This window comes from Phyllostomus hastatus, unplaced genomic scaffold (assembly GCF_019186645.2).
Source record: "Phyllostomus hastatus isolate PE091 unplaced genomic scaffold, TTU_PhHast_1.1 phas_contig_65, whole genome shotgun sequence".
Classification (NCBI taxonomy): domain Eukaryota; kingdom Metazoa; phylum Chordata; class Mammalia; order Chiroptera; family Phyllostomidae; genus Phyllostomus; species Phyllostomus hastatus.
In genome coordinates, this window is record NW_025333932.1 from 13,372,357 (window position 1) to 13,397,690 (window position 25,334).

The 25,334-nt window shown below is 41.7% G+C and overlaps 2 protein-coding genes across 5 annotated transcripts; one reads left to right on the top strand and one right to left on the bottom strand.

The window, feature by feature from the left end:
• Positions 1–552: 552 nt before the first annotated feature.
• E2F5 (E2F transcription factor 5) lies at positions 553–15,858 on the top strand. Of its 2 annotated transcripts, none has more exons than XM_045849370.1 (8): positions 553–789; positions 7,242–7,351; positions 8,243–8,404; positions 9,640–9,683; positions 10,755–10,819; positions 11,836–12,103; positions 13,930–13,977; positions 15,103–15,858. In XM_045849370.1, exons 1-8 carry the CDS (start codon positions 577–579, stop codon positions 15,210–15,212), a joined length of 1,020 nt encoding a protein of 339 aa, XP_045705326.1. In that variant the 5' UTR covers positions 553–576; the 3' UTR covers positions 15,213–15,858. The 2 variants fall into 2 exon arrangements, with proteins under 2 accessions (XP_045705326.1, XP_045705327.1); XM_045849371.1 differs by having other exon boundaries at positions 13,933–13,977.
• RBIS (ribosomal biogenesis factor) lies at positions 15,843–25,255 on the bottom strand. Of its 3 annotated transcripts, none has more exons than XM_045849379.1 (4): positions 25,107–25,255; positions 18,251–18,367; positions 16,258–16,374; positions 15,843–15,971 (listed from the first exon to the last, which is right to left on the bottom strand). In XM_045849379.1, the coding sequence occupies exons 2-4, from the start codon at positions 18,362–18,364 to the stop codon at positions 15,900–15,902; spliced, it is 303 nt and encodes a 100-aa protein (XP_045705335.1). In that variant the 5' UTR covers positions 18,365–18,367; positions 25,107–25,255; the 3' UTR covers positions 15,843–15,899. The 3 variants fall into 3 exon arrangements, with proteins under 3 accessions (XP_045705335.1, XP_045705334.1, XP_045705332.1); XM_045849378.1 differs by having other exon boundaries at positions 25,096–25,253; XM_045849376.1 differs by lacking the exon at positions 25,107–25,255 and adding an exon at positions 24,826–25,064.
• Between the last annotated feature and the right edge of the window lie 79 nt (positions 25,256–25,334).

The window sequence follows — 25,334 nt, forward strand, 5'->3', positions numbered from 1 at the left end:
ATTGGCATTGTCATCAAAAAGGAAGTTATTAGGTTAAATTTAACAAAGGAAGGGCGAATCTTAAGTACAAAACATTGTTAGAAAGCTATTCATGGGTTGGAAGACTTGAGATGGTCATCCTCCCCAAAGTTATCTACAGATTCAGGGCAATCCTTATCAAAGCCCCAGCTAGCTTGTTTGCAGAAGTTTCTAAAATGATCCTAAAATTCAAAGAAATCAAAGGGAACTAAAGTAGTTAAAACCATGTCGAAAAAGGAGAACAAAGTTGAGAAACGCACATTCCTGATTTCAAAACTTACTGGAAAAACCAGTAACCGAGACTGTCACTGGCATAAAGATGGATGTGCTCATTGATGGAATTCAACGATCTGGAAACGACTCGTTTGGAGCGGGGGTGGGGGAGCTGTGGAGCTGAGGAGCTGCGGGCCAGGCAGGTGGAGACACTGGCTCCGCCCCCTCCTCAAGGCCCCGCCTTCTTTCTCCGCCCCTACCCCCGCCGCCCGTGCGTCTCCCAGCAACCTCGGTTGGCGTCACTTCCTGCCATTTAAACTCGGCGTCGGCGGGGCGCTATCAGGGATGGCGGCGGCCGAGCCCGGGAGCACCGGGCAGGCGACGCAGCAGAGCCAGGGGCAGAGCCACCGGCCGCCCCCTTCGTCTCCTGCTCCGCCACCGCAGGTCGGGGGCCCGGCGGGCGGGAGCAGCCGGCACGAGAAGAGCCTGGGGCTGCTGACCGCGAAGTTCGTGTCGCTGCTTCAGGAGGCGCAGGACGGCGTGCTGGACCTCAAGGCGGTGAGGATACCGCCGCGGGATGCGGGGGGAGGGGATGCTGGCGGGGAGCCTGACCCGCCGCGTGGCCACAGCCCGGCCCGCGCTCCACAAAGAGCCGCTGTCCCGCTTTTCGGGCCCGCGTCCCGAGGTCACCGCTGTTGGGATTAGGTGGTTTCCATGGGCCGTTCTGATGGCCACCGTCCCCGCCTTGCTCAAAACAAAAACAAAAGCTATTTAACCATCCATTCCGGATGAAAGAAGGAAAAAATGTAACACCTCCCCCCTCCTGCCCACTAAAATAATGGTGACGAAATCCTCTTCCTCGTCCACTTTTCACGGTCCGGCAGTTGTGGGGAACGTTCGGTGTGTGACGTATTTCGGCATCAGTCGCAGGTCTCTAAGGTGGGGTTTTCCATGTCTCGAGAAGGGCTCTTCTGTTCCTTCGAAGTCGCTTGTGTCGTGGGGGCGCTCCCTGTCCTAGGCTCCAGCGCGGGTCCTTCAAACCACAACATGCACGGAAGGCCGGTGGTAACACGCAGCGACCTGACCGCCCCAACCAGAGTTTGCCAGGATGCAACAGCTCGCAGGGACACAAGGTGACCGCCACAGTGAAAAGTCACCCAGCGCCAAGTTTAAGTGAGAACCAGGCTGTAAACACACAAATGACACTAAGTACTAAGCAATCTGTCGCAGTCACTTCAGACACCCTCCCCCCGCCCGAGGCACTGTCGTGAGCCTGGGCTAACACTAAGTGTTTTACCCGCGCCCATGGGAGCCCAGGATGCCCACCTGGCTGGACAGTGTGACTGTGGCCACCAGAATATCCACTGACACCCGAGATTGCCCTGGGTGGGGTATCTTCAGGTCCTCGCTTCCCTTGGTGCCCTCCGTGTTGAGATAGTGGCTGTGACCTGTCTCTGTCTCTGCTTTGAACAAATGGGCCTACTGCACGTGTTTTGCATGAAGCGTTGTTCTTGAGGTTCCTTCCCACCTGTGCAAATTCCTGTTCTCATTTCCCACAGCCCCTTCTCTCCCTAAATGGCTTTGTGGCAAATACACCATAATAAAATGGTCATGAGCAATAATGCATTCTGTTTAAAAAATTTCACAGTCGTGAGGATGTTTCAATAACACAACTTACAAACTCATGTTGAAAATCTAGAAATTTAGCTGTAGCCTGTGACTTGAGAAAAAGGAATACCACGAGTTTGGGGTTTTCCAGATCGAACTGAACTCTGAGTGCTGACTTGGAGGGTTTCTCTCTCCACTTGCCTGGGAATATGACACAGCTGAGACCCATGTGCCCTTGGGGGTTCTTTGGTTTCATGAAATTGCTCTCTGGAGTCACAGGGCCAGTGATCAGGAACGAGATTTGATATTTATTCAGTTTCCTAAAAGTTCAGAGGTTTTTGTAATAACATTGTCTTATTAGTGATTCTTCTAGAGAACAATCTTTCACATTTGTATGAAAAAATGTCATTTACATATATTTTTCATTCATTTATATATGTGTGTGTAAAATCTTATGTGTCTAAAAATCTTATATTAAAATCTTTCCAATGATGTTTCTTACTGTGTACCATAGTAAAACATCATTAACACATTAAATTTTTTTTTATAATTAACACATTTTTGATGTTTCCTCTAATGTAAAAAATCACATTTCTTCTTACATTTTTATTTTGAGGGGGTCTATTTCATCATAGGTTACTGACACTTTTGAGTTATATACTTGGTATTTTTTTTTAAATATTTTATTTATTTATTTTTAGAGATGGAAGTGAGGGAGATAGAGAGAGAGAGAGAGAGAAACATCAATGTGTGGTTGCTGAGGGTTATGGCCTGCAACCCAGGAATGTACCCTGGCTGGGAATCGAACCTGGGACACTTTGGTTCCCAGCCCGCGCTCAATCCACTGAGCTACGCCAGCCAGGGGATATACTTGGTATTTTTAAAGAAGCTGTTAAAGAAGCATCATTTTTTGTGAATATCATGAATATGAAAATTATAACAACCTTCATATCCACATATCTTGGATACATAAAATATCCCAAACCATGTGGATGTAGTTTCTTTTCTAACTTGTGACCTATACAATACTACTGAAGAGTAAGACAATAAAAATGAACTTCCATTGTAAAAGCGTATGCAGTTTATTCAAGAAATAAATCAAGAAATAAAAAATGGAGCAAATTTAAAGCATATGCATTTCAAAAATCCTGAGTCCAGTGGTAGGGAATGCACTGATTACATTTCTAGGAGAGATTCCTGTGGGTCTGGGTGCTGAGTTGGAGTTAAAACAATGTGCTGCTTCTAGGGGGAGCCTTTGTGCCCCTGAAGTAAGCTTATTTCTTGGTTTTTAATTTCCTATCTGATTAATGTTCCATCTCTATAGTCTCAATTGAGAGCACATAGTACCCTCTTCCAGGAACTCTTTCTTATTAGCTTCCATCTAACCTCTTTTTTTATGAGACTGTTAATTTTTTAAACCTCGTTGTACAACTTGTCACTATAGCCCCAAGCCTTAGACATACATACAATTTTTTGTTACTGTTTATTATTTTCAATGAATAAATAAGTGGAAATAAAAATGCTCCTTTTTCATACTATTTCATACACTCCAGGCGAAAGCACCTGTGGATCAGTGGTACCTGAACTGCTCCTTCAGGGCAGTTAAATAGCTGGGGAACTTTTGACTGCATACCTGTTTAAGTGTTTTTGAAACTATGGAAGCCCATTTGAAAATGTTTTGCCACAAATGTATTCCACAAATATATAATTAATGCCAGATTGTACCTGAGTATTCATTAACTTTCTGAAGTTGTTTCCTCTGAAATAGAACAATGGCTACTTTACAAAGCAGTTGTGACCATTGAATTAAGTAATATCTATGAAAGATCTATAATGATTATCCCTTTACTGGCTTATGAAAGTTCTATATTAATTTCTCTGTGTTTGAAATTAGCTAAAATCCTGAGATGGACATAACACATTGTGGGACATAGTTGAAAATGTGTTCACTCAGGGTTTTTGAAATTCTCATTAAAATATTTCATGGACAGCCCTGGCCAGGTGGCTCAGTTCGTTGGCACATCCGTCCTGTACCCCAGAAAGGTGTGTTTGCTTCCCAGTCAGGGCATATACCTGGGTTGGGGGTTCAATCTCCTGTCAGGAGGCAACTGATCCATATTTTTCTTCCGCATCCATGTTTGTCTCTGTCTCTCTGTCCCCCTCTTACCCTCTGTCTCTAAAATCAATAAACATAACCTCTGATAAGGATTAAAAATATATGTATATAAAATAGACATATATAAAGTTATACACACATTTCATGGGCAGTCTTGCTGTGTTACATGGAGTCATACCACCTTTCTTTCCAGACCACCACTTCGTGTGTGTGTAACAAATTGGTCATATGTAGTGTCTTTTTGCATGTTTGTGGATTTGGATGCAGTCACATTTGTTTGCATGTTTGTGGATCTGGATGCAGTCACATTTGTTTGTGGATTTGGATCCAGTAGCCCAAATACTTGAGAGCACATGTACTGACAGCTGTAGTTCCAGAGAACAGCTGACCTGCACTGCAGAACCTGAGAGACAGGATGTTTCCCTAGTTACTCTTTCATGTTCAGGACCTCATGCCATCTGAACATCCTTGAGCAAATGAACTGCAACTAATCCTAAACAAATAAAGCTACCTTGGGATCTGTCCCTTCTTCCAGAGCTCACACTGGGCTCCTTTAAAATGCACAAGGGGGAAAGCCCTGTTAGCCCTTACAAGGGATCTCCTCTCCTAATTTTGTCTTGCCCAACTCCTAGCAGCATCCCTGGATCGGATTTTGTTCTGCCTGTACACATCACTTTGTTCACCACTGGTGACACTATTAGAACAGGATTTAATGTTTGGAGGGGAGATCTGTTCCTCCTGAGGGTTACATTTGCTTGTATATTTCCCTGAAAGTGGAGTTAGTGTGGTTCAATTAGATGCTTCCGTCATGGCTGTGTAAGTCAAATCCTGTAACTCAAATAACCACCTTTGTAAGCAAACCTGAAGCACATGACTGGCAGAGTGGGAAGAGGATGTGCCACTCTGCCTTGTGCACACCTCATCAGTACCCAGGCCCATCTCCAGGGGTGGAGAAAACCAGTGATGCTGGGGTGTCAGTGCAGTTCACTACAGGGATAACCGAAGCCCAGCAGGGGCCCAGCATTGCTTCTGTTGTTCCCTCCTGCTCCTATAGGGGAATTACACACTGTGTTCTCAGCCATTACCTCCCCTCTCCCTTCACTGCACTCCCACTGATGAGAAAATAAAAAGCCACCACAAGGAGATATCCTACCTCTCCATACCTGTCTACCATCATACCTGCATCTTTATTGAAAGAGCACTTAGTGGAGAGAGACCCCACAGTTCCCTGCAGCTGCTGCCCAAGAGCCCCTGGTATTGTCCAGCTAGGACATGGTCCTCAGTGGTCCTTCCACAGTCCTCTCCAGGGATCAGTTGTCAGTGCTCCTGACTCCCTGACAGCAGTTCTTGAGGCATTTATCTTTTCTTACTCTTCCCTTGGGCTTCTAGGACCTCTCACCTTCTCTGAGTTTAGGGCCAGCTGCCCCTTGTTTCCCCCAGTCAACACTTGGACACCTTAGCATGCCCTGCTTCAACCTGACTTCCCAACGCTGGTATGGCTGCTAATGTGCAAGCCTCCTACAGGTCCTACCCAAGTGATGTGCCTTTGGGCATACGTGTTGGCCATTTATATGCTCATGTGCTTAGAAGAATATTTAGGAAATAATGTTGAGTTTTAGAAATCAAGGGTTAACCTTGATAGTTGTTAAGCAGTAAGAAATTTTAAAGATTGGGCAAAAAGTGACAACTGATGGCCCTTTGCCTAGTGACCTAGGACAGCTCTTGTAGTCTGATTCATGCAAACATGTCCTGGTGCTCTAACCAGTGAACTATGGGGTGGCCATAGCACTATACTCTTTGAGCACTTGGATGCAGATGACCCAGCAGCCTGGGAGGCCTGGGCTCCCTTTCAAGGGCCCTCATCGGAGGAAAGGGAGAAATGTACCCACAACTCCAATTTCTACAGTTTAACTTGGCAGTGACTACTGCTCCTCAGGAAAACAGCCTCACACTACACAACAGAAACTCTAGTGAAGGCAGATAAACAGAAAGGGATTGCTGAACACAAGGGAAGAGGGCACCAGTGAGACCAGACTTTGTCCTACTTAACAATTATCTGCATGGAAGAGCCTCACTTCTGGTCCTCCCTTGTCTCTGCCACATCCTGCTGACTCTCCTGCCTACTCTTTGAGGCATGGATCCCCTCCCTGAAGACCTGAGTGACTGGGCAGGAGTAACCTGGACATTTTGGTGGCACAACAAATAGATTGCTAGGACTGACATTGCACTTACAGGCTCCAGATACCTGTGAGGTGAGCTGTTGGTCACACATGCTCCCATGGAGGGAGGGTCCAGCTTGCAAAACTGGGTTTTATAGGAGCTGCTTTTTTATGTAATCAAGAAAGTAGTGATGTCCTCAGATGGCTGATAAACCAGTACATGAAGCCCATTACCATTCACTAATTTAAATAACTTGCTAACTGTTGTCAGTAAGTACACAAAGGTGTTTTTTCATGACTGCCATGAATTTGAGAATGTGACTGCACTTTCAGGTAGGCTCTTGCCTAATCCACTGAAAAAGAGCTGTAGGGTCCCCCTTAAGTTTCCATTCATTATCTTAGGAAACAAGTGTCAGAAATATGAGTGAAAACTAGTTAGAGGAACTGTCAGCATTCCTGAATTCAGTCATAACTTGAATGTTTTTATTGAACTTGTCAAATATGAGTGAGAATACCAAGCTCTTGTGTACCATATGCTGGTACCATCTCAGACTAGAGCATGATGCTGTGTGTTCAGTTTTTACTGTGAGTTTAAAAAATGCTGATAGTGTATTTCAAGGTTTCACTATGTAAGTATCCATCCTTCAGAATTTGCCACCAAATAAGTGGACTGAATTGTTTAAAAAATTGCTGAGCTATGATTGTTCAAACTTTCCCAAGAAGAATTGAAGCTGTCTCTAGACAAGACTTTATAAACAGAGAAATGAGATAGGACATGACAGGTCGGCAGTTTGCAGCCCCCAGGATTAGTCCATGAGATGATATGAAGTGTTCTCACTGTTCTTTCATTTCTGTGGGCTTTGTGTCCTGACTTCTTTATTTTCTTTCCATTTCAACATCTGCTGGCTTTTAAATGGAATAATTTCTATGGTCTTCCCAGGGTGTGAGAGCTGCTTTTGAACACACCCAGCTCTTATTCCCAACAGCTGCCTGGGTTAGATCTGGGATTGGGCTCTGGTGCTGTGAACTTAGTAACCAATGTTTTGGGCTTTAAAATGTGAATTGTAATTTATGTTATTGGTCTTTGTGCCATGCCCCCCCCCCCCCCCCATTTTTCTTTAAAACAGGCTGCAGATACTTTGGCTGTGAGGCAAAAAAGAAGAATTTATGATATCACCAATGTCTTGGAAGGAATTGACCTGATTGAAAAGAAGTCAAAAAATAGCATCCAGTGGAAGTAAGTTATAAATCAGTGTTCTGTTCTGAAACCCTGCTTTATCTTCCCAGTGCTCTGTAAAATCCGGCGTTCCCCTGTTTGTGTCTCCTAAGTTCTCTCGCCACACACTAGGTCCCACTTTTCCAGGGACCTGCCTCTCAGGGCTTCTGTGCACGTCCCCATATGTTGTTGCTGCTCAGTTAGGCCATTCCCTTGCTCTCTGCTGTTTAGTTTATACTCTCCAAATTCAAATTGTAGCCCTCATTTGGCACACCCTGCACACTGCTTTGTGTTCTTAATCCCTCTCCCCCTAAGTGTTTGTTGGCCAGTTAAGTAATATAAATGCCTTGCAAGCAGGAACTGCATCTTAATATGTAGAAATATGGACCTTATAAATAATAATTGATTGAAACACATTTTGTCCTGTTAATTTTGGTGTGGTTTTACAGTACTTTTGAATGTGACAAATACTTTCTGTTTTGCAAATTTGTTTCCTTTGACCTTAGTTTTTTTTTTTGTTTGTTTGTTTTTTCATTAGTCAAAATCTCACTCTAATATTTAAATATCATAATTGATTTTACTTGTATCTCAGTGTACCTATGAGATGTCCCAGTGTGACTGTTTGGCCATGACATCTTTTTGGTGCATCTGTCACCAGCCCGACCTTCCTGGTGACAAAAAGCACTCTAAAATATTGAGAATTTTTGTAGTTTTGTTGTTCTTGCCAAAAAATACTCTAAGCAAACACATTCAGAGGTATGGTATTTAAATTTTTTAATCCTTAATTTTTAGAAGAGTGTAAAGGTTTTTGTCTTGAATACATTGCTAATTAAGTCAATCTTATTACTATAAAAAGCAACTGATGTTAACCTGGGTATAATAGGGGGATGTTGATTCTCACCTCTTTTTAAGAGGTGTAGGTGCTGGCTGCAACACTAAAGAGGTCCTGGAGAGACTGCGAGATCTCAAAGCTGAGATTGAGGACCTGGAACTGAAGGAAAGAGAACTGGATCAGCAGAAGGCATGGCTTCAGCAAAGCATCAAAAATGTGATGGATGATTCCATTAACAATAGATATCCTTTTCCATAAGTTACACGTGCACACACCGCCAGAGACGATATGTTACCTGACATTGTTCCAGGTCGAAGATTGGGTACTTTGTTGTACTTTTTTTAGAGATGTAGTTTAGGAAATAAATATAACATTTTAGTTTTATGTTTCTAATAATTTAAAGATTTTATCTTTTTCTGTTATATAGTCTTATCTAGTAACATCATCCTTGTATTGTATTGAGAAAAAACATTCCATCTACTTTTGGTCTACCCATTGATAGGATGTGATACACACGCCAGTATGCTCAGGGCGACTGTGAACTTTAGATGTCATTGTGAAGTACATAGGTTATCATTAAATCATTATGTTCCATGCTCTGAAGTGGCAGTCAGCAACTCTCAAAGTTTTGAAAAATTAATGTTGGTTGGAAGATGAAATATCATGGCCTTGAAATCAACCCAGGATACTTTCAGCCTGATACTAACTCTACGATGGTAGTGTTCCAAGGCTATGGTTATCTTGTCATCTTTGGAAAGATGGGTGATACACTCCATGTTTCTTACAATTGCTGTTCTCTTGGATATCTGTGAAGCTCATGATTCATGAGCATACCTGTGCTCTGTGGAACACCTAACTGCATCCATCTTGTACCTTCATGAGCTCCTGATTAAGGTATACAGTTATGTTTTATGTTATCTTGTCCTGGGTGCACAAGTCCATGATCTCATTTGTTATTTTCTTTCTGTGGGTAAGAGCTCCTTAAGTTTTATAACAGTGGGTTTTCAGGATGGGTGCTGTGTATCCCCAAGGTTCAAAACCCATTGAATTAGCTGATCTTGGACCTTGCTGCACTGCTTTGCAAGGTTCTGATCATTCCCAGTTCCCCAAATCACAGCCTAAGAAGGTTTTGGATGTGGAGATTTCTGTGGTTGTAGCTTCCTTTTCCCCATCAGTACCTTTCCCCCAGAAGCCTGTCTCTTTGATGAATAGGTTTTCCATCTATCTCCCAAGGATCATCAGATATCACAGAACTCTAAAGTGGCTTCTTCTCAGAGCCCAGGATGAATCTTCCTTTTGGGGACTTTTGTTTGTCTTTGGTTTTTCAGACTGAAGACTTCTGTTCTTTTTAGTCTAACCATGGCTGACAGCCCCACAAGCATTTGTCATTTTGTTTATTTTGGCCTTTGATTTATTATCTTAATGGAAATGCCTAGACTTTGATACAAATATTGTTCCTTAACTCTTATGACAGTACATTTTCCTACGTAACTCATGAGGATATCTGCAGTTGCTTTAACGGTAACTACGTTCTTCTCTGCTCAGCCCATTCACTGCAGTGACTCCGAATCCTTTGCATTCCCCAGTCATTATTGTCAGGAGTGGACATCTCATCTCACTCTTCACTGTGCCGTATTCGTAGGCCACTCATATTTCTGTTTCCATGACAGTAACTGCTTTTTACAGGTCACATCACTGTCTGCATTGGTGGCCATAAACTGGGTGGGAGGGGCAGCCAAGTCAGAGAAGAATGAAGCAACAATAGTCTCAAGTCACAGTTTCACAGTCAGTGGTAGAACTTGAATATGAACACTGTGCTCATCAGCTCTGTTTATGAAACTGCAGCGAGTGTGCTGGTTACAAATGGAACACAGCATGAGGACAGTTAGGGAATCGGTTTATAACCAGGAAAACCATTCCTTACCCCATCCACTCCACCTTGTGATCTCCCCTGAAATGACAACATAGTGGATTAATAGTTGAAAGGGTGGGGCTGTTCGCCAGTAATTGTATCTAACACAAATAAATGAAATTGTGCATGCACATTTTATTTAATCGTGCCTGTCAAGAGCACAGCCTGTCACTGACTTTCCAGGCAGATTTATGGCTATTGCTCCACTTGGCCACCATGGGGGAAGTCTTCTTAGTCTTCCTCAGAGACAGCTATAGAATTTGGCTTCACAAGTAAGTTCAATTAAGTTCAAGATTTCAGTGTGTCACACTTTATCTATGATGTCCCCAGTCATTTAAGTAGTTTAAATCAAGTAAACAATGTGATTTACTTGAGGTTAAAAGGTTTCCAGAGTCCCAAACTTAACATGAGACTGAGTGAAAGCAAAATTAACTTGAAGTGAACTTATTAATAATAATAGATCTAACTGTGTGTTTACCCTGTTCTGAGATCTACTACATCTATGACCTCATCATCCTCAGAACAACCTACACAGTAAGTCATATGCCCTGTAGGAACCCATGCCTGAGCCTGGGATGTAAACCCAAGTGTTCTGACTCCAAGATCTACCTTGTTGCCACTCTATTCCTGGATCGATGGTATTTCCTACAATGTGAAAATCTATTTCTTTTTTTTGACAGGTGACACACTTTTGGCCATTCAGGCACCTTCTGGTACACAACTGGAGGTTCCTATTCCAGAAATGGTACATGGGGGACTTGTTACAATGAACCTGCTGTCTCAAGAGATACAAATGTGTTTTCTTTCACTGAACATGAGCTAAGTGTGTGTGAACACCATCAGGTTTCTGTTTAGGGTATTGATATTAAATTTGGGTTGTCTTCATTACTTTAGTGAAATTGTAGATGTGACTGAATGAATTATATAACATTTTATTTTTAACTTGATTTTATTTGGCTACAGGAATGAGTCAAGAAATAATAAATAATCTTAAAACAAAAAATTCATTTCACTATATCTGTAACTGATGTACCAATCCTGACTGAAGAAGTTCAATTTAAATAACAATAATATATTGCTTTAAATCAGGCCTTTTTAAAAACTTTTTTTGGCTTATTGAGTCAAATAATATTGACTATGTGTAATATATATTTCATGATTTTAGTTTTGGATTCAGAGTTTCTAAAACTGATTTGAAAGCTGTACCAACCAAAGAAGGGAGTGGAAAAAGATAGTAACTCTCATTTACCTCCTTGCCTCAGCTACTCTAGAGGTTTGTTTTTAAGCATTTATATGACTAGATTCTGAAGCCTTAGGATGCAGATAATCTTTTAAAATACAGGGATGGTACACTCAACATGTCTGTAGGAAAACCAGTGTTTTTTATGCTTGCTGATTATAAAACAGAGTTTGACTTGTGAAATGGTTGCCATTTAATAAAGCGTGTTGAGATGATCACATCCACAGCAGCCTACAACCGCCGGGGTGGTATTCACATATAAGGAGAATGTGAGGAGTGATTACATTAAAAATGGAAGATTGCCATAATTCTACAACTGAGAGCTTTTGATGCTATTTTTGAAAAAAAGCGTGCTTTCAGATAGGTGGCTTAGAGCCTTAATATCGTGTCCTACTCTTGGTCTCCACTCTTGTGTCTTGATTTACTGCCTCTCTTTTGTTGTGCAAATTTACTTAGTCCTTAGTAACTTGATCTCATTTTTAATGTTAATATTTATTCATTTGGTTATACTTAACTTCAAGGGTCAGAATGGACAGAAGAAATACCAGATCAACCTAAAGAGTCATTCAGGCCCCATCCACGTGCTGCTTATAAATAAAGAGTCCAGTTCATCTCAACCTGTGGTTTTCCCAGTTCCCCCACCGGATGACCTCACACAGCCCTCCTCTCGGCCCTCCACTCCCCGGACTTCGCACAAGCCCAGCCCAGCCACTCGGAGCCCCCCTGAGCAGCCCACACCTGAAAAGGACCAGGGCTCCCAGCACATGCCAGCCACGGACTTAGCTTCAGGTGGGCCCAGAACCTTTATTTTAGAAAGTCATAGCTTGTTATGTGACTATTATCTGATAGAAGAGGAAAGTAGGAAGTTTAGTTTAATCAACATGTGTTAATTTAGTTAACACTATATGTGTTCAGCATGGGGACAGGTTTTATTAGGGAGATTTAAAAACCTGTCTTTTATATATATTTTTAAGATTTTATTTATTTTTAGAGAGAGGGGAACAGAGGGAGAGAAACATCGATGTGGGAGAGATGCATTGATTGGTTGCCTTTCACAAACCTTCAACTGGGGACCTGGCCCACCCAGGCATGTGCCAGGACTGGGAATAGAACCTGTAGCCTTTTGGGTCACAGGCCGTCACTCAAATCTACTGAGCCACACCAGCCAAGGCTATATTATTTATTATATGTTTGATTGTAATTATATGTATTATCATATTTTTTAATTACTACAGATTTAAGATACATATTTTTTATACACACACCATCTGATTGTGTATTCAGAAACACACAATGTGGTAGAATGTAACTGTAAATACTCAGCAAGAGAATGATGATTAATGGGTCTAAAGCTCAGTTTTCTTTAGGATTTCATTTTCAGAAGTAGCCAGCATCCCTGTTACTATTTACACATCTGCTTTTATCTGAGGTTTACTTTGTACAGTTCTCTCTCAGTACCTCGAGGACAAATTATTGACATGTGCTCTAACCATCTTGAAAAACAGTCAGGCTATAGAGTATACAGTGACATATGCCTCTTCTTCCTTCAGTCTGTATTGCTGTATCTGGAGAGCATACTTGCTCGGTGAATGACAATCAATGCCCGTCTAGTTGGAGTGCTTCAGATTATTCCAACCTGCACTGTCCAGTTTTATCTGTACCTTGGAACATGTCCTGGGTTGTAGCAGGAGTCTGCTGCCCTGGCTGTTCATGGTAGTGCAGTGTGAGGCTGTAAGGGTCTGACAGCACATGGGATGTCACTCAGCATAGTGTTCCCACACCATCCCTCCTATGCTCCCTGTAAGAATTTCTACCTTAGGCCATGGGGATGCACAAAAGCAAGTATGCTCCTTAAAAAGCCTGTCTTCTTAAGTATAATCCAAAGGGGGTGAAGAAAACAAGCAAGCTTTGTAAGGTTTAACTCAGACCCAGTTAGTACATCGGCTTCCACTAGCATTCAAAAAATTCTGAGTAGTTAGTTTCTGTATATGATTTTGTATTTGGAAATAGTAAGGAAAGTAATTTGGGGCTGGATTGAAGAGGGCATTATATGTGAGACTGAGTGAGGAGGTAGTGGATAGCTAGTGAGGGTCTGTGACCAGGGAAGTAGCTTGTGGAGGACTACACAGGGTGCTGAACGCCAGACAGACATGATGAGGGAGAAGGTACCTGAGAAGCACAGGGCAGAGAACCTTAAGGCCAAAGTAACATGGTGACGGTGTAGAAAGAGAAAGAACAGGTGAGAAATACTGTTTAGGCAAAATAAGTACTATCTGATGTGTGAGATCTGGAGATGAAACTAATAGGAGGAATGGAAAGTGACAACTGCTCAAGGTCAGGTGATAGAGAATTACAGTACCACTGACTGTAAAACCCAGGAGTCTGTTTTAGGAGGAGGATGAGGCTTTTGGTCTACGTCTTGAGTTTGTAAATTTAAAAGCAGAGTAGGTGTGAATGAAGATATCTTTCCATAAAGTTCTAGTACGTAACTTTGTGCTGTTAAGCTGCTGCTGATTAAATATAATTATGTTTAGTATATACTGTGTTGAAATACAACTAACTGCCTTTACTATTACAGAAATGTCACAGAACATTTATCACATTTCTCTTTCCAGCAGGATCTATTAGTGGAGATATTATTGATGAGTTGATGTCTTCTGATGGTAAGTAATTTTAACTTCCTTATCATTAATCATTCATCATTATCCTTATCATTATCATTCCTTATCATTAATGTTTTTCTGGACTTTATAATGGCACATAATTTATTGTTTACTTAATTTAGTATGACAAGTCATAAAAAATTCTCCTTTAATAACATTTTAGAGTAAATTACAGGTATCCTCTTGCATTTATTTGTCTTTGCCTCTGTTTCAAGGGAAGACTCCATAAGGGGACACTTACCCTGCACTGAGTAAACTGCTAAGTGGGTGGCACACTAGCCCTTTCACTCCTCAAGAATCTGGCCAACAGGTAACCAGTCTGAAAACCCAGCTTTATGACCTAGCTGGTATGACTTGGCTGGTGCATCATACTGTAGACAAAGGTCATGGGTTTTGATCCCTAGTTGGGGGTGCCTACAAGAAGGCAACCCCCATCATTGTTTCTCTGTCTTTCCCTTCCTCTCTAAAAACGATGAAAAAAATGGCCTCAGGTGAAGGGGGGAAAACAGTTTTGTAAGTCACCCCCACTACCATGGGATATGAAGTGACTACACTGTTCCTGACACAGGCCATGTTATCATCTAATCTAAAATCCTTCGTAAAAATCAACAGCTACAACACTGTAATTACTTCACTGATTACTCTTGGTTTCACCTTTCTGTAAGTTCTTGGATTTAGAGTCCTGGCCCCTAACAACTATAGTCGAGACCTGAGAAGGAGCAATTGTTACGTTAGCCGATTGAACTGTACCACTTGGACTCCTTCAGTATTTCTGAAGAGAAGACCAACACTTATTAACCTAAGCCTACTTTATTCTGTTTTCAAAGTAGTAGCTCATTTAGCAGATCAGAGAACATACTTGGACTTATGTTTTTTAATCGTTATTTTAGTGACAAGTCAACCAATGAAAATTGTAACCTATTTCTCAAGCTTATGCTTATAATCAATGCATAATTATCTTTAAACAATCTTCCCAAATACACATTAAACACAAATAATTTGTAATTGCTTTTCCCAGTGTATATTTTAAATTCTTGTATAATACAGAAACCATAATTTAATGGACGGCTTTGTGTTTTGTGTTTGGAGAAGCTGTCATTAACCCTGAACTTATGCTATTTGCAGTGTTCCCTCTCCTCCGGCTCTCTCCAACCCCAGCGGATGACTACAACTTTAATTTAGATGATAATGAAGGAGTGTGCGACCTGTTCGATGTGCAGATACTAAATTATTAGATTCCATGGAAACTCGGGACTGTTATCTACCTCTAACTGTGTAATATTGTAGACTTCCTAATAACCTAAGTATTTATAATGAAGATAACACCTGTTTAGTTGGCTGATTTTTAAGTCTCCTTCTCTAATACTTTCTTCATAAAACTTCAACCATGAACACAAAGGGCTCTATTGCTTCAGGTGAAAGTGATTTAATACCCACACACACCCCATCCTCTAGTAATTGCATTCTGGGACTTCAGTTTTTCTTACAATTCTGACTCCTGTTTCTTACTTTAATGAGAGGAAGTTAAAATAGGCTTAAGGTCATCAAAAAATGAAAGTGTTGGCCAAGGACTCATCACTTACTTGTGTTATGCTTGTACTGCCACAAAACTTTCCATATTTCTGTGTTCCAATCCAGACAGACATTCACTGCCACATATAAAGTGAAGGGTGTAGACTAAAATATAGTCACTGTTTCCATGAACAGAGTTTGTGAAGTGCCTTCTATTTTAGCACTTTAAGTTTATCACGTTTGGTTGACTTCTGGTATTCTACTTTCCTAGATTATAGGAAAGATCTGTTTATGTAGTTTGTTTTTAAAATGTGCCAATGCCTATACATTAACAAGATTTTTTAAAATAAAAATGTATAAAATACTTAATTTATTGGTGTTTTGGGGGAATTTGATGCATCGCCAGTACATTACAACTGAGCCATTAATCTTGTAGCTTCTTCAACATTAACTGGTTCATTTTCATGACACTGCTGAGGAATCTGGAGGGAGGAAAGCGTTATACAATAGTTAGAAGTTTAGATAAGAATGGTGGACAAAATGACATATGATCTATTATCCAATTTAATTTCTTATAGTCATACCTTTGGAAATAGAACAGTAAGTTCTCATGTTCACACTCAATGGTTTATGAATATGCTATACAAACTGTATAGCCATGTATACCAGAGAACCAAGTACTGAAAATTACATGCAACTTATAGCTTAGGAAATTTGAGATTTAATTTATTAGTGTTCAGTTTAAAAAAGGAAATGATTTCTACCCACCAGCTGTTTCTGCAGAGGTTCGAGGGAAAGGCCTTTTGAGAAGTGAGCGAGCTCCTTCTGTATGTCAACAAAAGCTTTATTCATTCTGCTAACTTTTTCATCATTCATAATGTTCATCTTTTTTAAAAAGAAAAAACAACATTAATCCATGATCTCCTGACCATTAAACTTAAAATATATTCAATCTTAATTTAACCTTTTTAGCCTAAAATCTAAAAAAACTTAATCATACCAATTTGCAGGGAGGATTTGCACCAAAACTCTTAGTCTTATTGGGGAATTTTAGACAAAAGTTTCTATTTTTTAAAAGAATTATGTGGAATACCCCATACCTTGATTTCACTGGTATAAGCAGACCAAAGCATGGACTACACTTTTTCTAGATAGAGCTGTCATCTCTCACCTGTGAAATAAGGAGCCTAGATCCCATGCTTAGTGTCCTGCTAACAGTACCTCTCAGCCCCGCCTTGGCCTGATAGAAGTCCTTGGCAATCAAGCCAACCACCTTGGCAGCCCTCCTCTATTAAATGTGAACAGTGGAATAGTGGTCCTATTCTTCCTGCTGCTCCCAAGCCATTTCTCCTTCAAAACTCACCTCCTGTGTACCTTACACCCCCGGACCTATTACCCTCTCTTTCCCCAGTGTCACCTGCAAACTCCAGAATTACTTGTTCCTTCATGAAAGTTGTTGAACCTCAGCTCACTGATCTCTCAGGCCTGATGTCACTGCTTAGTGGCTTCAGCAGAAACCTAACCCTATGGCCTTGTCACCTCTCTGGGTGCTCATCTCCTATCCTTGTTCACCTAGTTTATTCACAATTCTTAAATCTCACTAAACCTCCAATTCCATTATTTTTCACTTCCCTACCCTCACCTCACTTTTTCCTTTAGCCAGCACAAACTCCATGACCATTACTTCACCAATCACTTAACTTTCCTTAACTTCTCTTCCTTAGTCATACTTGCTTGGCAACCTAGTCAACTCTCAGAATTTCCTGAGCCTACAACGGAAGCCATAGAAAATCTTAATTAGGTGAGTGGCTTCTCTTTAAATCCATGGCCACAAACTTCAACTTACCATTTACATGGTGCCTGGTAACCTTATGCACTCCCCTCATAAATTAGGCTCCTTTCTAAGAGACCACCATCAGGCTGCCTACCCACGGACTTCCCTCTCCACTGTTTCCCACCAGCATACATGAAGCTTCCAGCACTTTCACCTAATGAAATAATATTCAGGACCTTTGCTGTCCACTGCCTGGAAAATGCTGCTCCCAGCACCTCCCTGCTCTGCACCACTAGCTCCTTATATCCCGCAGGTCTTGGCTCCAGTGTCAACTCGGAAGACAACTGTCACTCCAAACCCCCATCATATTACCCAGGTTTACTTCCTTTATAGGATTTCCAGTCATAAAACTGCTTAGTCAGAAAGCTGAACCTAACTAGTTCATGAAAACTGAAAAATAAAATGTTACATTTCAGTGGGCCATTATGATAATTACCAAGACCCAATGAGCTGCCACCACATATTACTGAAACTTCAAAACATTTTCTTGAGTAATATACTATATCTTAATGAAGAAATTTCCCATTTCCCAAATACTTTCAGTAAAAACAAAGAAGATACGCTCCTTTTCAGATTTTGCATTTTAAGAAACAATATTTTATCTTCATTTGACAGGTTCTTGAATATGTGAGTTCAGAGATAAGAACTGGTTCTGATACCAGGTTTCTTTTTTTTTCTATATTCTAATAAAGTGCTCAAACTGTTATTTGCAGCCTCACAGATTCACAATTAATTTTTTTCTTTTTGTACATTTGGATTCAAGAAAGGGACATTATTCTTCTCCATTTTTTAAAACAAATGTTTAAAATACTCTTGCCCTCGTAGGAAAGGCTAACAACCTGTTTTAAATAAAAGCATTCAGTTTCTCAGTAGCTTGACCATTATGCTTTGCTTGTAAACATTCAAGTCAGGATGCTTAATACTCACCTTCTTAAGCTTAGTGGTAACTGGTTTTGCTTTACTCTTAACCTTAAAGTTTTTTTGGCTGGCTATGTGAAATACATTCCTGGACTTCTGCCCTTTTCGTTTGTTCTTAGCCATTGTCTAGAAAAGAAAAGGAGCTCAATTAAGCTGCCCACATTTATGACGAAATCAGAGTTTTTAGAGTAAAGAGACCAATTAAAATCTAAGAAATTCCACCAACAATGAACTAGGGTTGAAGACAAATACCATATGATCTCATCTTTAACAGGAACTTAATCAACAAAACAAACAAGCAAAATATAACCAAAGACACTGAATAGAGAAAATGCTGACAGTGACCAGAGGAGAGAGGGGAGGAAATTTCAGGGGAAAAGGGGAGGGGTTTGCAGGAACAAGTATAAAGGACACATGGAGAAAAACAAGAGGTGGGGGGTGGGTGGGAGGGAGGGAGAGCGGGGCGGGGGGGGGGTTGGGATGGGAGTAAAAGGCAGAAAACTACTTGAACAATAATTAAAAATTAAAAAAAATTCCATCTCACTGCTGATTATTTTTATTTTTTTTAAATAAATAAATACATTTTATTTATTTATTTTTAGAGAGAGGGGAAGGGAGGGAGAAAGATAAGGAGAGAGCATCAGTGTGTGGATGCCACTCGTGCGCCCCGAACTGGGGACCTAGCCCACAATCCAGGCACATGCCGACTGGGAATCAAACTGGCGACCCTTAAGTTTCCAGACCAGCATTCAATCCCCTGAGCCACACCAGTGAGGGCTACTCTGTTTTTTTTTTAAATTTGCTGTATATATGAAATTATTTCCATGTCTTTTCTGCTATTGGAGTGCAGAGTATGTATCTAAGTCTTTTCTGCATCTCCAGCACCTGGCCCATAGAAGACGTCACATTCATTTCTGCTGGTTGAATTATTAACATCAACACAATTGTTTTTTCCGCTCCCTGCAGCACATCCAACCAAGTGCACCATCACTATCCATCCTGCTAGTTCACATGCTACTGTATCACCCTGGTGCCCATCATACCCTAGGACTGATTCCTACTTTCTTTCCATTCTTGTCTACTTACCTGACATCCTCTCCTGTGTGCCCCTCCTCAAAATTAGTAATTAATCTTGCATTTCCTACCTCCCCTCCCTTAAATTACTTTCACCATTTTCAGGTCACCTCTCTGTGTAAAGCTCTTGCCTTGAAACTTCAGATATTCTTCACTTTATAGCCAAATGTGCACTTAGCCTGTAAATTCAACCTCAGACACAGCTCTCCAATCTAGCAATGAACATGAGGAATAATTTTTAAAATATTAATAGTTAAGGACTTCCAGCCCAGATGAAGGCATGGCTAAATACACTTCGCCGCCTCCCACAACCAAAAGGATAACAAATATAAAAACAAAAAACTACAATTGCCAGAAAATCAAACTATGTGGAAGTCTGACAAGGTGTTAAAGAAGAAACACTCATCCACACTGGTAGAAGGGGCACAGATGGGCGGACAGGGCAGACAGGATGCAGGGCAGGGCAACGGCTGGAGGACCACGTGGGCAAGGCAGCAGCTGGTCAACCCAGGGGTCCCATTTTCACATGCAGATAAACCAGGAGGAACAACTGGGGAGTAAGACAGCCCACAACCCAGGGTTCTGGTGGAGAAAAAGAAAGTCTCAGAACCTGTGGGAACTGTGGAGGCAGAAGAAACTCCCAGCCTCACAGGAGAGTTTATTGGGGAGACCCACAGGGTCCTAGAACATACACAAACCAATGCACTCCATATTCAGCACCAGAAGGGCCTGATTTGCTTGTGGGAAGCAGGAGAAGTGACTGAAAGGTGACCCAGAGCTAAGCAAGAGACATCGTTCCCTTTTGGACCCCTTCCCCACATACAGCACCACTCCTCGGTGGCGTGGGTTGCCCTGCCCTAGCATATACCTAAAGCTCCACCTCTTAGAACGTAACAGGCACCCCAAGACAAAAAAAAATGGCCCAAATGAAAGAACAGATCAAAGATCTAAAAACAGACCTAAGCAAGGAAGAGACAGCCAACCTACAAGATGCAGAGTTCAAAACACTGGTAATCAGGATGCTCACAGAAAAGGTTGAGTAAGGTCACAAAACAGAGGAGGAAGTGAAGGATATGCAAAGTGAAATAAAGAAAAATAGTGAACCAACAGTAACAGGAAGGAAACCAGGACTCAAATCAACAATTTGGAGCAGAAGGAAGAAATAAACATTCAGCCAGAACAGAATGAAGAAACAAGAATTCAAAAAAATGAGAAGGCCCTGGCTGGTATGGCTCAGTAGACTGAGTGTCAGCCTGCGAACCAAAGGGTCCCGAGTTTGATTCCCAGTCAGGGCACATACCTGGGTTGCGGACCAGGTCTCCAGTAAGGGGAGTGTGAGAAACAACCACACATTGGTGTTTCTTTCCTTCTCTTTCTCCCTCCCTTGTCTCAAAGTAGATAAAAACTTTTTTAAAAATGAGGAGAGGCTTAGGAACCTCTGGGACACCTTTAAATGTTCCAACATCCAAATCATAGGGGTGCCAGAAGGAGAAGAGGAAGAGCAAGAAATTGAAAACTTATTTGAAAAAAATATGAAGGAGAACTTCCCTAATCTGGCAAAGCAAATAGACTTCTGGAAAGTCCAGGAAGCTCAGAGAGCCCCAAAGTTGGATCCAAGGAAGCACACACTCAGGCACATCATAATTACATAACTCAAGATTAAAGATAAGGAGAGACCTTCCAGCCAAGATGGAGGCATAGGTAGACACTGTGCCTCCTCCCACAACCAAAATAAGGACAACAACAATGTAGAAACAAAATAACAAGCAAACTGACAAAATTGAACTGCATGGAAGTCTGACAACCAGGGAGTTAAAATAGGCACAGTCATCCAGACCAGTAGGAGGGGTGGAGTCGGGCTACCTAGCACAGAGGGGTTGAGGCAAAAAAGCAGTGGCACCAGGTGCACAAGGCAGCAGATGACAAACCCCAGGCATGCAAGAGAGCAGTGGGTAGACCCTGGGTGCCCAGGTGGCTGACAGGCCCCGGGCACAGGGTGGCAGCAGGCAGACCTAGTGAGGTGGCAAGTGTGAAACAAGGCATGGTGCACAAGGCAGCTGGCTAACTGGGTGGTCCCACATTCACACGCAGATAAACCAGGTGAAACTTGGGAGCAAGACAGACCGCACAACCCAGGGCTCCAGCGTGGGGAAATAAAGCCTCAAAACACGAATTGAAAACACCTGTGTTGGGGTTAAGGCGCAGGGAGAGACTCCCAGCCACCCAGGAGAGTTAGTTGGAGAGACCTACAGGGTCCTAGAACGTACACAAGCCCACCCACACAGGAATTTGCACCAGAAAGGTCCACTTTGCTTGGGGGAAGCTGCGGAAGGGACTAAAATCCCACAGAGTGGATCAAGCACCATTGTTCCCTCTTGGACCCCGACCCTACATACATCTTCAAAACCCAGTGACTTGGGTTGCCCCACCCTGGTGAACGAACACCTAAGGCTCTGCCCCTCATACATAACAGGTGTGACAAGACCAAAAAACAAACAAACAAAAAAAAAAAACATGGCCCAAATGGAAGAACAGATCAAAGCTCCAGAGCAAATGCAACTAAGCAATGAAGAAATAGCCAACCTACCAGGCGTACAGTTCAAAGCACTGGTGATCAGGATGCTCACAGAACTGGCTGAATTTGGTCACAAATTAGATGAAAAAATGCAGGCGACGATAAGTGAAAAAAAGGAAAATGCACAGGAACCAATAGTGATGGGAAGAAAACGGGGACTCAAAACAATGGAATGGACCAGAAGGAAGAATAAAACATACAATCAGAAAAGAATGAAGAAACAAGAAATCAAGAAAATGAGGAGAGGCTTAGGAACCTCCAGGGCATCTTAAAACATTCCAACATCTGAATTATAGGGGTACCAGAAGGGGAAGAGGAAGAGCAACAAGTAGAAAACTTATTTGAACAAATAATAAAGGAGAACTTCCCCAATCTGGCAAAGGAAATAGACTTCCAGGAAGTCCAGGAAGCTCAGAGAGTCCCAAAGAAGTTAGATCCAAGAAGGAACACACCAAAGCACATCATAATTACATTAGCCAGATTAAAATGAAAGAGAGAATCCTAGAAGCAGCAAGAGAAAAGGAGACAATTACCTACAAAGGAGTTCCCATCAGACTGTCAGCTGATTTCTCAAAAGAGACCTTGCAGGCAAGAAGGGGCTGGAAAGAAGTATTCCAAGTCATGAAAAGCAAGGACTTACATCTCAGATTGCTCTATCCAGCAAAGCTTTCATTTAGAATGGAAGGGCAGATAAAATGTTTCTCAGATAAGGTCAAGTTAAAGGATTTCATAATCACTAAGCCCTTATTTCATGAAATGTTAAAGGGACTTATCTAAGAAAAAGAAAATAAAAAACATGTACAGTAAAATGACAGCAAACTCACAATTATTAACAACCACACCTAAAACAACAACAAAAAGAAACTAAGCAAACAACTAGAACAGGAACAGGAACAGAACCACAGAAATGGAGATCACATGGAGGGTTAGCAACAGGGGAGTGGGGGGAGGAGAGAGGGAGGAAAGGTACGGAGAATAAGTAGCATAGACGGTAGGTAGAAAAAAGACGGGGGGGTGGCAAGAATAGTATGGGAAATGTAGAAGATGAACCTATGACACATGGACATGAACTAAAGGGGGGGGATGTGGGTGGGAGAGTGTGTGGAGGGGAATGAAGGGGGGAAAATGGGACAACTATAATAGCACAATCAATAAAATATATTTAGAAAAATAAGATAAGGAGAGAACCTTAAAAGCACCAGAGAAAAGGAGACAGTTACCTACAAAGGAGTTCCCAGAAGACTATCAGCTGATTTCTCAAAAGAGACCTTGCAGGCAAGAAGGGGCTGGACAGATGTATTCAAAGTCATGAAAAGCAAGGGCCTACATCCAAGATTACTCTATCCAGCAAAGCTATCATTTAGAATAGAAGGGCAGATAAAGTGCTTCCCAGATAAGGTCGGGTTAAAGGAATTTATCATCACTAAGCCCTTATTATATGAAATACTAAAGGGACTTATCTATGAAAAAAAAAGATGATCACAAATAATAAAAGTGATGTGACAACAAACTCCCAACTATCAACAATAACAACAAAAACAAAAACTATGCAAACAAGTAGAACAGGAAGAGAATCACAGAAATGGAGAACACATGGCGGGTTATTAGTGGGGAGGGGGCATGGGAGCATGGGGCAACAGTACAAGGAATAGGAAGCATAAATTGTATATACAAAGTAGACAAGTGGAGGTTAAAAATAATGTAGGATATGGAGAAGTCAAAGAACTTATATGCACAACACATGGCTATGAACTAAGGATGGGGAATGATGGTGGGTGCTGGGTGGAGGGGAATAAAAGAAAAAATGTGACAACTATAACAGCATAATCAAAATATATTTAAAAATATTAATAGTTAAGATTTACTGAGCTTTTACTAGGTGTACCATGCTTATGTTTTATGTGTTTTGACTAATTTACTCCTCATAAAACTTTCTTGAGGGTACTGTTTATTCCCATTCTACAAATTAACAAAAAAGAAAAACTGATGTGAAGGGAAGTTAATGTGCCCATTATCACACCGGGAATAATCGGGTAATGTCAAGTTTCAAAGGTAGACCCAGTGGCCTCTCCTGTACAGGGAGGGGCATAAGTAGGTTTACAGTTGTAAGTATGTGAGACAATTTATTCTTGTATTATTTATTAATTATTGTATTATTTTCTCCACAGACAACTAAACCTGCCTTTGGTCAACCCTATATAAGTAAAAATGCAATACAAAAATATGACATAATATTTACTGGGTTACTGCTATAGTCCCTAGGTATATTTGGTTAGAATTGGCTGGGCAAGCTATACCTATAGTCCAAAGCAGGTCAGGTACCCGTCTTTGTAAAATATTATTAGAATACATCTATGACCAATCGATTATGTCTACGGATGCTTTCCTGCTACAACTGTGACCCACAAAGCCTAAAGTATTTACTATCTGGACCTTTACAGAAAGATTGCTCACCTCTGACATGAGCCACATGCATTAAAGTCTGTCCAGCATAATCTATGGAATGAACCTTCCAATGTTAAAAACCTGTGACAGCTCCTCCAGGGCACAAGAAGCAATATGCTCTGTCTTTACTGCTGGAACCACGGATCCACAATACATCTGTCACACTACCCTGCTACCTCTCCATTTGCACCCACCTGCTCTGCATATTGTTCTTTGAAGATACTTGAACATTCTTATTTTCTTCCCTTTGCTCACACTGTATCTCTTGACTAAAGTTTACATCCTCCACGTCTGACCTCAGACAACTACGTAACAGCAACGCTTTTGACCCCAACAGTACTTAAAAATAACGAACACGATAAAAATACATTAATATAGAAGAAACAGAACATACACATAATAAATTAAATTAAATGATCTACAATCCTCCCAATATTAACCAAAATCCAACCACTCATCTAGTACTCATTAATCAATTACTATTATTTACCAGGTATGGCACACACATGACAGGATCTATCAAAGGCAGGTTCGTGGAGAAGGTCATATTCTATCCAGGGGGGACGGGGAATATCCCTGCCAACCACATGGAAACCATTATACAACAGACACAACCAAAAACTGATCCCTGGCCCAGGGCTGAGGCCCACAGGCCGGGCCGCCCCTGAAGAGAACAGCCTGAAGGAGCGCGGCGGATCCCGACCTCGGGCTGCAGCGATGCGAGTCCAGCCAGCCCCTCCCCGGCCCTGAAACTACCCACCTGCCTCTCACCAGACTGACGGCAGAGACTCTAACAGTCGCCCCAGCACTCCGTTACGCGCCGGATTCAGGAAGTTTAAGGAGAGGCAGCCAATTAAGCTTCCTCTCTTAGTTTGTGGTTCCACCCTGAAGTGCCCCGCCCACAAAGCGAAGTCCTACCAGTCCCTAGGAGACAATCCCGGCCCAACTTGTAAATGAAACCCCGCCCTTTAATAAAACGGACCTGTTTCCGCCCTTCTG